General features: G+C 42.8%; 3 protein-coding genes and 1 long non-coding RNA gene across 4 annotated transcripts; 2 read left to right on the forward strand and 2 right to left on the reverse strand.

Moving 5' to 3' along the window:
• The first annotated feature begins 1,232 nt into the window (after positions 1–1,232).
• Positions 1,233–3,751, forward strand: LOC143185761 (uncharacterized). Its single transcript, XR_013002954.1, has 2 exons — positions 1,233–1,470; positions 3,613–3,751. It is a non-coding gene; the product is annotated as an uncharacterized LOC143185761 (long non-coding RNA).
• Positions 3,752–5,882: 2,131 nt separating this feature from the next.
• LOC143186008 (uncharacterized) lies at positions 5,883–8,000 on the forward strand. The gene is made up of 2 exons (XM_076389362.1): positions 5,883–5,981; positions 7,122–8,000. The coding sequence occupies exon 2, from the start codon at positions 7,122–7,124 to the stop codon at positions 7,794–7,796; it is 675 nt and encodes a 224-aa protein (XP_076245477.1). The 5' UTR covers positions 5,883–5,981; the 3' UTR covers positions 7,797–8,000.
• A 77-nt stretch (positions 8,001–8,077) lies between these two features.
• On the reverse strand, positions 8,078–9,626 carry LOC143186006 (uncharacterized). The gene is made up of 2 exons (XM_076389360.1): positions 8,533–9,626; positions 8,078–8,377 (listed from the first exon to the last, which is right to left on the reverse strand). Exons 1-2 carry the CDS (start codon positions 9,490–9,492, stop codon positions 8,078–8,080), a joined length of 1,260 nt encoding a protein of 419 aa, XP_076245475.1. The 5' UTR covers positions 9,493–9,626.
• Positions 9,627–9,982: 356 nt separating this feature from the next.
• Positions 9,983–11,622, reverse strand: LOC143186009 (uncharacterized). Its single transcript, XM_076389363.1, has 4 exons — positions 11,421–11,622; positions 10,660–10,836; positions 10,445–10,567; positions 9,983–10,186 (listed from the first exon to the last, which is right to left on the reverse strand). The coding sequence occupies exons 1-4, from the start codon at positions 11,424–11,426 to the stop codon at positions 10,001–10,003; spliced, it is 492 nt and encodes a 163-aa protein (XP_076245478.1). The 5' UTR covers positions 11,427–11,622; the 3' UTR covers positions 9,983–10,000.
• Between the last annotated feature and the right edge of the window lie 1,547 nt (positions 11,623–13,169).

Here is a 13,169-nt window from a genome sequence, read left to right on the forward strand (position 1 = left end):
GGGTAAATACATTAAGAGACTACGATCATTCAACAAGCCTGTGAATTTTCAGGAATCTCTTTTGTATACAAACATCTGCTCTCGTGTTTGCTTTAGCTACCACCTGTCGGTATGCTATTGCCATCTAGCGGTATTCTCTAAACTATACAAAAATTTGAAAATCAATGATTTATTAATTTAAGGATAATCTGAAGATATAAAATTATTGTAGAGACTTAACACATGATTCTACAATGACAAAAGTTCATTAATATGAATTATTTATTATAAAAATAATATGTAAAGAATTCAGCTAAAAACAGTACCTCTCGCGCCATCTAGCGGTGCTTAAATTTTAGTTCCTTAGCGATATCGCTAGATGGCAGTAGCAGTACTGTTTTAGTCACATTTTTCAAATACTTTTTTCGCAATAAATAAGAAATTTTCATTATTGTATAGTGACGTTTAAAGCCCTTGCAATTATTCTACATTATCAAATTGCCTGTAAATGAATAAGTAATTGATTTTTCAATTTTTAAAGATTAGACGCTGGATCTTTTAAATTCGTTTGCAAGATACCCCCTAGACTGGCTCAGGATGATCACTCTGAACCAGAGCACCCCAGGGGGTAGCCAGGGAGGTATCCAAAGAGTCTCTTCAAAGGATCGCCAAGATGATGCGCCCCCTTCAAAGGCTCCAAGGGGAATCCAGTCCAATGGTCTGGTCCTTCATCTAGGCTCTTAACCGAGTATTAACTATTATTAGTCTCTTTTATTCAAATGCACTGTTATTCAGTGTCACGATAAGTAAGACTCGACTAAATTATCGATTAAGTCTCGCGTAGATCTTTCAGGCTGGTACTGAAGGTCGTACTGCATATTATGCTTGCATAACAGCATCATTGCTCCGTCCATTACTGATCTCCAAAATTTTTTCCAACCTTGCTCCATGTGCCAATCTCTCAGTATTCTTGCTCCACCAGGAATGTCATAGACAAACACTGCTGTAGCGGAGCGTGGTTCCAAAAAAGAAGGCACGCTTATTCAAAAAGGTAGAAAGAGAAGGGCAAGGAGTCTGGAACCCGTCAATGCCATCGGGATTCGCACACCAACTTCCTTTTAGCGATGAACCGTATGCGTGTAAGCAGAGGGGTCGCGATAATCGCGGCCATCCGTTGCCGGCGAAGCGTTACCAGGTGACTCAACCATCGTAACTCGATCTCAAAGCGCCGAAAGAAAGGGAAAGTACCCGGGACATCGAAGCATGGGAGCCAGACGCGCACTCAGTCCGCGGAAAGCGATTGAACGCACGCGAGAAGCGGTCCCTCGCGCCGATCTATCGCGCACTCGCGGAAATCACGTAGCAGGATCCACCGTGTCCAAGTGCAGGCTTGCCAATAGCGTCGGGAGCATCCTCGTTACGGAGGTACCGCAAGATCGTGGATCGTTGACACGGTTTCGTGGGATGTGGATCGTACCGGATCGAGGAAAGGTAGGGTCGATAAATAGAATTCATTTTTTATGAGAATCTTATCTCTACGATGGACAGTTCTTCTGTGAATGGTTCGTCATTGATTTTCGAAAGTTCGAAGGTGAATAGGCGCGCATACATAAAGGTTCCTGCTATCGAAGAGATATTTCTTTTATGTAAGGTATGTCTAGAAGCTCTATCGTATCGACTGAGTCGCTGCCAGTTTAGGTGTTGATTAGAATTGGAGATCTTTGAGCAAGGCTCGAGTGTGATTTTTGTATCTATGGGACGATCATAACTCCACTGAGGAAGGCACGTGGAATGTTATATTTGATTAGAAATACTAATTAATAGCCTGAGGTAAATAGGCGGCGATTTGCGTTTGGTTGAACGCTCGCTAGCTCCTCTGCATTTTTCAGAAAAAGGGGCAAGGACGCCGTGATATCGGAGAATGGATCGAAACTCTGAAAGTCCTTCACCGATCGTATCCACTCTTTCGTGTTGACCTAGAAACATCGGCCCGAATTAAGTAATAACTATCACGTTTTTTGCTCTTTGTTCCATGATCAGCAAGCATGTAGCACTCTATAAATCTCAATGGAATGAAACTACCCCACCTCTAATTCACACACACCTAACCCATTTGTCTCTAAGCTCGCCTTTTTTTCTCAACATAGCAAGCGAAGTTATTCATAAGAAAGATGAGAATCGTAGCAGGGTCAGTCTCCTCTTTGTCACGTGTCATTAACGAAGGATCGCTACGTAACAGTGTAACCACGATCTACGTCGAATAATAGTATTATGCCACGGTTACGCAATCGTGAAAATTTCACTTTCCGCGGTGCGATCGCAGCCGGTGCGCGTGCTTACGGTGAACCACACTGTGCGCACATGTGCACGTGCGCGCGAGCGTTCGCTGACTTAGATACCATGATTTTTATCGAATGACTGCTTGCCCCTCGTTCTCGCGCTCGTGTTACCTGTCTCTTTTCGATACGCTTTTTGCGCGGCTCCTGGAGCTTGCCCAACCGGTCTCTCTGTCACGACAAACATATCTCTCCGTACAAGGACGAGTGTGTCGAGACGCTTGCTTTCAATGGACTAGGCTTTCCTTGAACGTTGGACCGAATTTTCGGAATCCAATTCGATGACACGTCCATAATACTATCGTTGGTTTCATTTTTGTACTGTGGAAGATATTAGTCGAACATCCATAAAACACTCAGCGTTGATAGCGCATAGCTCTCATTTAGTACATTAATGACACAATTAAGAAATTAACTGTTTTTGTGTAATTAGTATAAAAAACTGGTCTCTGCGCGAAGTGAAGTTATTGGCTCATTCCTTGAAAAATTGTAATTTTTAAATTATGTGTTTCCTTTTTTCGGCGGGAAAATACGTTGATTCGAATGTAAATTGTTTCTTAGGAGGATTTCAAACTTTGAATATTTCTCATCTCGGAGTACAATGACCGATTACACAATTGTTACGACTGAACCAGTCCTCCATTGCGCAACGAGCGACCGATAAGTGGCTCGAGCGCGTGCCGGCTCTCATTGTATTTATGAATCCTATTGTCTTCATTTCTCCGCGTCGCGTTAGAAGATCGAAGCTGGTTGGGAAAACAGCGCGATTCATCTGTAACAATCTCCACAATAGTTACCAGAAGAGCGGTTCACCTTTCCGCCGAAGTCGCAGGTGTGACGCAACTGACAAGAAGTATCCTTGAAACTGGCAACACGCTCGAAACGTAGTTGCGTGACGAAAGAAAATTAACAGATCGTCATCTTGGATGGTGGGAAGATTTATGTGGCTGCTTAGGATGGTACAAAAAAATAATTGACGATTAAATCGATGGTATCTACGATGGTAGATGGTCAAGTTAAATGCCTAGAAAACTATTTTGCTGTACGTGATCGTCGGTGACCATGAGTAACATTAGCACATTCATTGTCAAAATCAACCTGTAGTTTACATGGGAATTAGCCAGTGCTGAAATAGACTTCTATATTAAACTTTAAACAAGATTTCTCAACCACTTCATTAACGCTTGATTAACATAGTACCTGTGTTCCACTTGATCACATGCTGTGAGACTTAACTAATTCTATAGCACTTAACTCGAAAGCACTGACTCTTAAATTAATTATTCCTCTTTTTCAGGATCTGTCCACTTGACCCATTGTTGATCGACGATAAGTGGTCAATAATGATTCTACCGACGATGGTTCCTCGCAAAATTGGAAGATACCAACGAGCCACGCATGCTCCAAAATTTCTGCGTGCCTGACCTCTCTACCGACTAGGATTCATAATGCTGGATCCAGCCTCGGAAATAACGTCGGTATGGTGGTTGGTAGTGTACGCCAGTATTCTACTGCTGCTGTCACCTATGGTTCTGCTGTTCATCGTCTTCCTCCCGAATTTTCCAATATTGTTGCTCAGGAGAATGTGCTACATTCCGATTGAGTCTATATAATAATCTCTTCAGGAAGATGTTACCTCTTGGTCGGTCATTCTTGTTCCAAGTCAAGTTGCGCGATGTTAAATCGTCTCATATACCTACTGGAGAAAAGAGATGACGAGGCGAAGAGGATCGTGTCCTCGATTGTTGCGTGATGTATGCATTTATCTATTATATAGCGACTCATCGTTTTGATTTTGTAAAAGGTTAGATCCTCTTTTATGAAATACTAATCTTCAGAGCACTGAATTTATAAAATGACGAATTAGAGGTATGAAGGGTGTTCATAGTCTCAAAGAGGAGGATCAACCTTCCAGCTTTGAAACGATTATTCATTAAGTAATTGCGGATGGGAGACGAGTCGATTTGTCACTGTACTTATAGCTTTCAAGTACAATGCGAACAATTATAGACGTAGAATTATAAAAAGACCTTTGGAGGTCGAAGAAAGGATAGCAATGGACCGACTTTAGACTACCCTCGCACATTATTCAAACAATAAGTACAATCAAAAACCCTTGCTAAGTTACCACGCGAAGTACAACGATCTGTAACTTAGACTTTAGAGTTATCCCCGATCGATCACTCGCTGCGATTCGCATTCAGGCGCAGAGCTTACTTTGTATAATACTGTCCCCTCCGTTTTATTATTTACGAGTTCTCGCGTCATCGAGCACGAATGCGGATTCATGCGGTCACGCACGGCTTGTCGGCGATTTTTCCGTCAGAATTCCAAGCGCGTCGCGGTTTCCGCGTCGACCCTTCGACAGGAGGATGCCCACGATTCGCGTGAAGCTTCTTTCGCGTTCGTTGCCAAGATTTTGCCACTCCTGTCTCACGTTCAGCCCGAAACGAGCGTAACGCCGAATAAACTGATATAACGGGAACACGGTGTTTCGCAAAACCGAGCGACACTCGTGGATCGCGGCCGAAATTTCGAGAGATCGAGCGCGAACCTCGACAGGCGGAGCGACGACGTTCCGTCAGGAGTTCTTGCGTCAGAGTTCCACGCGGTCGTGTCGTGCGCACCGCACTTTGTACATAGACACCTTGACGAAATAAAATGCCAGCCGAATGTAGAATGACAGCGTACGAGTATCGCCATTAATCCTGCGCCAATTTGTTTTTCCCTTAGCGTCATTGAACGTTCACCATTGATCTTGCTGGCCAGTAGCGTTTCCCGTGACGGACCGTTCCCTTGGATTAATTGCCCTCATCGCGTGCAAAGTAAATAGCAGTTGCGTTGGGCCTCGGCTGAAATAGCCGATTAGCATGTGTCACCTCGCCACGGAATCGAACCTTCGTGACACGTCGAGTCTGTGTTGCCACTGACAGCGATCGATTCAGCTATCAATTTATGCGTCTAATAACAGTCGGAAAGATCGGTTGTTTTTCTGGACCCTGAAGTGTTAATTTGTATGCAGCTTATGACTGGCTCGCGCGACAACTCGCCGAAATATTTTGCATTTTCAGATGTCTTATTTGTTGGCTGATAAATGTTTAGTCATCGCGTGAGTTGCTTGTGGATTTAGTACCTGTTGGACCACTTATTTGAGGTGCTTGTTAAGTCTTTCACGGTGGAATTAAAAATAGCGACCAAGAAAAAGTATTGAGAATATTCCTTTCGGAAAAGAATGGGAAATAATGTAGCTAAATTGAACGATAGCTGTAAAAGCTTTATCTCATAAGGGATTAAATATATGAGAGGCCAGTTGCATAGTCTTTTTCGCGCCCAAAGAATCTCCATTTAAGTTGACTCAGAAATTTAAAGGACGAGTCCTCGATTACACTCGAGTTCATTCGCTGCATCGAGATCCTGCGCACGTAAATTCCTGTCCTGCAGTTCGCCGGTGTTACACGCGAACCTGAAATCGAACATATAGTAACGATCACGGAGTACTTTCGCCAAGTGACGCACATGGTGGGGGAGTTGGGACTTGAATCCTGAGACCTCATGGGCCATATATACTACGGTCGCATGCAGCTCACTTGCTACTTGGTGCCAGCTTCTCGACGATCCTTGCTGTACAGGAAAGGTACATCGAGAGGGAGGCCGATAAAGTAAAAGGTAAGCGTGTCGTTGATTCAAATCGTTAATTCTCAGTCTATTCACTGAATTTATCTACCTGTTAAAAAATTCTGAATGTTAGCTTACTCTAAAACTGATCACGACGAATCTAAGAGGCAGGAAAAATTAAAGAGAAGAAGAATGTAGTTATTCATGATATCTCGATTGGAAATTAAATTATTGACACTTAAGTATATTTGGAAGGCTCAGGTATTTATCAGATCGCTAGGGCATTGGAATTACTATCTATAATATTCAGCAGTCTTGTACGTTTCTTCCCAGTTAGTCACCACAGCAGAAACTTATTGTTACGACCGGTTGAACTTCATCAGACATAAGAATTTCGCTAGGCGCGACAGCTCGATCGCGGGTACACGCCTACAGAGAAACACAGAAGAGATATTCTGTGCACGCGTGCCTCGGCTCTTTTGTATGCGCTGACTAGGTATCGCACACGCGAAATCCTTATTCATGGGTGGCGGTTACCTTTCCAACAATGACAGTGCCCATCTGGTTGACACGTGGCAAGAACGTGCGCGTTACTTTCCTGAAACTTCTAAGAAAAACGAGAAATCTTTTGGCTTCGCTCTGAAAGATCCAGGATGTGTCATTCTGTAAGTCTGACTTGAATTAGGGCCAGTGATAATAGATCATTTTTCCAAGCACAGGGTGTTTCGTTATTTAAATTGTTCCCTGATGAATTTTCTCAGTGATCGTTTTACTACAGGCGTGGGAGGAAATGCATCACGGTGCAAGTATTGCGTCGTGTCGGATGGTTTTACGCAGTTACGTCGTTGTATCAAAGAGCCAATTTAGGGTCACGCATATTTGCAACTATGGATATGTACAGTTATGTTATCCTAAGTTTATCGGTATTATGAACATTGAACCATAATTTTCTTGATAACACAGCATTTCACAGCGATGCTGGACTGCATCCGCTTCAACATTATCATAATTGCATGGCTGAAAATTGTTCTCTCTTCCTCGTCTTTCTATCACCGTTACAATTGCGTCATTTTCTACCTTGAACAGTTCCCCTAACACTTGAGAGAATTTACTTGCCATGCACTGAATATACACCACGATAAACTAAAAAGCAAAACAGAACCCTGTTTAATGAATCCAAATATCTTTCAGATGAAGCTGATACTAGCTTTCTCCTTGGTCGCCCTGGTGGCGGGGCATCCAGGGCTCCTGAGGGTGCCCAAAGTGTACAACGCCGTTATCACGAGCAACCAGAACCTCTCCCCATCGAGAGCATACCCAGTGATACAACCAGTCATCCATCGAACAGCTGTCGGCTACGTGCCGCCGTTTTACTACTCCCAAGTATCGCCTCCTGTCTCAGGTCCCGACTTGGCGCACTTTCCCCTAAAACTAGCCAGCAAAACAGACCGAGCGGAACCCTCGCCTGTAGAATCATCGAAGTCCACTGAGAGAAAAGAAAAAGAAGAATCACCGAGTCAGGTCTCAGAAGAAGAGCAAACCGTACTAAAGTCCAGGTCGAAGAGCAAGGACGAGAAGCAGGAGCCTTTGAGCTTCTACCCTAACTATCAGTCGCTGTACTACGACCCCTATTTTTACACGTACAATGGGATCAACCCACATCTTCTTCCGGGGCCCTACTACGTGGACTATCAACCCTATGGTGCCTTGGATCCTATCCCCCCCTCCACTCCGAAGAACGCGGAATCTGGTCACCTGCTTCCAGGCTACCACGAGGAGAAAAAGGAATCAGCGAAGGTCGACACGGAGAAGATACCGGATGTTCCGCCACCCCCGCTGCCGACAGCTGTACCTAAAAGCTCTTGAAGCGGAAGGTGTCGATCAGACGTCGATTCTGCTGGCGGGAAAACTTAACGATTGTCCTGATTTTTCATGACTGGCGACAGAGTATGAATTAAAGTTGAGAAAATCACGCGATGCTACCTTTTTGCGTATTATAAGTGATTCTAAAGAGGATTTACGAATTTTGTGTACAGGGGGTTTTGTGTGAGTTAATATTGTATGTTGGATATATGTATATTTCTACTGTTGCAAAAGTACAATTTTTTATAGAATATTGTAAACTATTGTAAAAGTGGCTGAGCTGATTAGATGCAGGTATTGTCAATCCTATTGGCGATAAACACTTTCAGAACGAGCGACAGCTGTTGGTTCTGGGTACTGCTGATCCTGAGTTTCACACTGTTCTTGAGAGGGATTAGCGACAGATTGAAATCGATTGGATTGATCGACGTCACTTGGATGCAGTTAACGCAAACGGATCCCTCGAGCTGCGTTTGAATATTTATTTCAGTCGTTGATGCTTGATGCACATTGATATTCAGATTGTGTTGGTACATCAGTACGTTTGATTGGCATTTACCCCATACACGGATATTGTCATTAGTCTGAAAATAGACAGTCATTTTTTCTTATTAAAATCTGTGTAATCGTAGTGTATCATCTGTTTCAATATCAGATAAAATTAAGCACTCTGAATTGAATTTTTAAGCATTTATAGAACAATATACGATTTTTGTACAAAAAATAATGTATTACTTACTAATGCAACATTTCTATTAGGTTGAACAGTCGAGCTTCCTCCGTTAGTGGCCACAGCTGTCTCCAGCTCTTCGTCAGAGTACTCAGAGTTGTCAAGCATGTCGTAATTTTCCGTATCTGGTGTTGTTCTTGGTATCCTCAATAAGATTTCAGGTTCCACCGTAGAAAGAATGCGACTGCCTGCATCAAGACGATTGGCTACGTTTAGCACATCTTTCGGCTTATAAATAATTTTCTTTCCGACTTCGAAAGGCGAGGATAAATTCTTATTTTTCATCATTTGTCCCAAATTGTACCTATCAACATATCTAGCAGTAGTAGTAGTGGTCACCTGGTTTTCATACCTCCTGGCTATCTCCTTCTGCCTCTCGTAGAATCTTTGCATAATCGCTCGTCTCTGTGCGTAATAATCGTCGTTCTTGTATTTGTTTGGCCTGTCTCCATTTATCTGATTTATATTGCTGATTGCAGATCGTTTCTGATCGGTATCATGACTCACATGACGTCTGACGATCTTTTTCTTCGTCGACTGTTTGTCCACGTACTTCTCAAGGTCCTGGTCCCCCGAGTGTTCTTTGTTCTTCAGACTTTTGCTTTGAATTTGGGCCAACTTTAACTTCTTGTAGTTCTTCTTTGCGTCCTTCGTCACGCTCACCGAAATATCAGTCGTGGGAGAGGGTGTTTGCTCCGACGTAGTTGCATTTCTTCCCAATTTCCTTTCTGCGTTCCCCTCGTGCTCGTTGATCGTTCCATTGCCGCTGTCGATTGAACGATAACGTAGGATGCGATGCAGTGGTACCCGAATAATTTTCATTCCTTCCGGTATGCTGTTGGACACGTTAGCCTTCTCCTGGCTCCTGTCTTGGCTCGACAGGGTTGAAGCGGATAACGTTCCCGTCACAATGAGCAATGTCAACGCCACGACAACGAAGAACCGAAACCCTTTTCCAGTCACGATCATGTTCTCATAAATTGATGCGAACAGCTCAACAGTAAGGATGCAAATGAGCGAGTTCGAAAACGGTAACGTATCTTTAACCTCGGTTTATCTGGTGCTCCAGAGGGTGAGAGACCTCCTCGCTATACTCGACTTCAGAAGATAGCTAATTATAGAAACGCATTTGCGAGATTAAACTATTTCTCAGAGCAGATTATTGCGTATTGGGAAGAAGTTGGATAAAGTAGTATGTTGTAAGAAAATGTGAAATTGAACTGACTGAAAATGAGTTGGTCGTCTGACCTATAATTTTATTAATCACTGTGTTTCCGTTTGGGATCAAATCATGCTGTCGTCGATAATAGGGAACTAAACTTGTTTGTGACTGTCATTATCACTTTCTTCGATTTTACTTATAGCTAATCTGACTCGAAGTGATCTGAGTTTAGAAGTATTGCAGACAGTAGCAGGAGATGATGAAAGCCTTTTATTTCATTAAAAATAGTAGAGGTGAAGAGACAGATGATTTATTTTAAACTGATTCGATGGTGATGCTATCGTTCTCGGCGTTGTCACTGATCAGGCATGGTTTCTTCTTTTCCTTTTGTGATTCGGTTCTCGCGTCCAATTTCTCGACGGTGTCTGTGGCACCGTTTGTTTTCATGGTGGTTGTTGCGTCCTTCTCTTCTGGTTGCGGAGGTTTCTTTTCATGGGGCACCTATAGAAGAAGCAAGTATTAAATATTATTATCCTTCAGCATTAAGGACTCAGGACACTCTTTTTTGCTGTTAAAAGTATAAGGACATTAATGACTACTGAAATCTTTATGGCATCGTAAACGGTAGCCCTGAAACCCAATTTTAAGACCACCATAAATTTTTTCGAAAAAAAATCGAGAAAAAATAGAAGATCAAAGAGAAGTGCAGGCAGTTTGCGTTTCATGGACCCCTCGTAAATTAGATAACATATTTCTTACAAGGGGCGTTGGTACTCGTAAATTGAACACTGGTGTCCCATAGTAGAGGCTATAGCTAGGGTAATGGGAGATCGTCGTTTTTTCAACAATAGCTGCCGGAATGGTGTCTATATCTGAGTGAATCTGGAACAGACGCGAGAAGGAAAAAAATAAAAAATTAGGTATCAACCAATTCAATTACTAATCATGCATCACTTCCATTACAATTTAATTACATTGTAAAAATAATACGGTGAGAAGGAGCTGTAATGAAGAACCTGCGGCTGCAGGCTAATAGTTTCAATTGGTTCCTTGGATGCTTCATAGTTGGTGACAAATAAATTGGACCCGGATGGTTTCGATTCCGTCGACGCGACCAGGATCACAGCGATGGCAACCAGTTTGCCGTGGATCTTTAACAGACAAAGAATTAATTGGAAAAAAAGACGACGACCTTGATTCAGGTGGCCTGAATTAAAAGCAATTCGGTTTTAGGGATCCCCAAATGGAAGTTTCCTCCGTCATCAACAATACGTAAAAACAGATGAAAGGTATTCGATTCGAGATAACACGAGTAACAATGCGGCAGTCCAGCAGAGATTGATCGTTCTCTGCGTCGAATAAAGAAGCAGGGCGAGTGACGCGGACACTTTTGAAGATACGCCGTTTGGCTCCGTTCGCAGAACTCGTGATCCGCATACGAATTATCTTGAATAACAAGCAACACGGAAACAGATTTCTTCGGCTATTGCAACGGTTCTCCGAATCTCAAGGATAATTCACTAAAAAACCGTCTCAACCTTTTTATCATTTTCAAGAATTTAATTCTGTCACCACTACCGTATAAAAACGAGATAATTACTTGTAAACTACTTTAGACTGACACATCGTTAACAAAATTTACAAGTGTTCGTATTCCTTAGCATACTGGATGAAAAAAGGTGCTCTTTTTAATGAAAATAGCGTTCGAGGATAAATAAGACAGGATGGGACTCACCTGCATGGTGTGATCGCAGCTTCGCGGTGGGCTCAGAAACTATCTGCACTAACCTGAATTTCAGCCCTACCCGCGATTTATATATTCCTCATGGAGAGCAAAGCCCCCACTCCGCTGGATATCATCCGTGATTGCTTTTTTTCTTTCGCTCCTACGCTTAACTCTATCGTTTCCCCTTGATTGTCCTGTACGATCAACGGGATACCTGCTCGTGATTCTTTTTTCCTTTCTTTTACAACGCAAGCATTCTATAATAACCGGATCATTTTGTTGCTCCGCTGTGTCCTCGCGGTGCAACGCAGCCTAATACTGGGATTTTTACCAGCGAGTTCTCGGCATCGATTAATAAAGATTTTAACTTGAGTGTACTTCGTGGAAATCGCGATGTAACATTCCCTAGGAAATTATTGCGACGGTATGGATATTTGTTGCTATTGCAGGCTTATGGAAATATTGCTGGATCAATGTTTCCTACGAGTAGGTGGAATAGTGTGGGATAAACAGGAGCAAAAATAGTGCTCTGTGCTTGGTTACAGAATTTATTGGAGGATTTTACAAAGTTCTGGGTGTAAGGCTTGCTCGTATTTCGCGTGATATAGGATGTATGTATATAGGTAGCATTTTTTATTTATATCTACTACTATTGAACAGGATGACTAGGAGAAGGGCAGACGCGTTAACCGGTTAACGTTGGCGAATTGTGGTTTAGAATATGAATGAAGGGTGTGGCCTGGCATCTTCGAGACCAAAATTTACATTTCTAATGTACTGTGGTTAGTGCCTGTCACCATTTCAATCCTTTCATTTTGATCGATGATTACTAGGAAATAGATGAGAAATTCTTATTTCTTTCTTTTCATATTGAGCGCGTTATTTCAAGTAAATTCAAGAACCGAATTGATTACATTCGTACGTTTTAAATTCGAGGTTGACTTCAGGACGTCGCTGTCAATCATTTTGACATAATCGGTAAAGTCAGCAAGTAACCTCTTCCCTGCCTCGTGGACAAAGTATCTGCGGCAAAATTACAGTTTCTAAGACTCTAGCCACCAAATCATGGCTGTTCGACTCGTGTCGCGAGCCTGAGAACTTTGACCTTGCCGTGACGTCGTTCTCATGGCCACTGGTCTATGGTTCCCAAGGTCGGTTAACCGAAAATGCAAGAAACAACTTCCGGCAGTGGAACTTAGAGACGCGACGTGTCGTGTTGACAGTCAAGGGAAGACGAACGATTGGAACGGATGTATCGTTGACGTTTCGAGGTACGTATCAAACAGTTTCTGTCAAACACTGCCCATAGACATATCTCCTCCGCTATCTATTCTCTTAAACGTCTTCATGATCATCGAAGCAAGAGGTAGACATCACCTCTGGGTACAAAAAAGGCTTGCAGGCTACCGTCCATAAGTGACCAGACACTTAAACGCCTTTCAAGCACAAAGAATTCAACCAGAGAAAACAATTTCCTAAAAGCATGAAAATTCCTTTTTGAGCGGTGCCTTTTCCCTAAAATATTCCCCTTGCAGTGTCATCGATACCATTTACTTGAACCCTGCCCAGTGTCTGCTCACTCTTGAACGATATCTCGATTTCATTATAGAAGTAATTAAAAAAAATTACCAGAAGTAACCTCCCAATGTGAATATTCTCCCAAGAAACTGATCGGTTCGCGCAAGTGCTCGTGGACCAGTTTGAACCCGAGCGCCCTTTCAGGAATCGATAGGGAGGAGCTCGTGAGGCGTCGACTGC

The sequence above is a fragment of the Calliopsis andreniformis genome, chromosome 12 (assembly GCF_051401765.1).
Source record: "Calliopsis andreniformis isolate RMS-2024a chromosome 12, iyCalAndr_principal, whole genome shotgun sequence".
NCBI lineage: Eukaryota > Metazoa > Arthropoda > Insecta > Hymenoptera > Andrenidae > Calliopsis > Calliopsis andreniformis.

Excerpts from the sequence above, each read along its gene's own strand:
- LOC143186008 (XM_076389362.1), top strand. The coding sequence starts at position 7,122 with ATGAAGCTGATACTAGCTTTCTCCTTGGTCGCCCTGGTGGCGGGGCAT.
- LOC143186006 (XM_076389360.1), bottom strand. The coding sequence starts at position 9,492 with ATGATCGTGACTGGAAAAGGGTTTCGGTTCTTCGTTGTCGTGGCGTTG. Across the intron at positions 8,378-8,532 it reads CTAATAGAAATGTTGCATTA|ACTAATGACAATATCCGTGT; the intron begins GTAAGTAATACA and ends GTCTATTTTCAG.
- LOC143186009 (XM_076389363.1), bottom strand. Across the intron at positions 10,568-10,659 it reads CACCGTATTATTTTTACAAT|ATTCACTCAGATATAGACAC; the intron begins GTAATTAAATTG and ends CGTCTGTTCCAG. Across the intron at positions 10,187-10,444 it reads TACGAGTACCAACGCCCCTT|GTGCCCCATGAAAAGAAACC; the intron begins GTAAGAAATATG and ends CTTCTTCTATAG.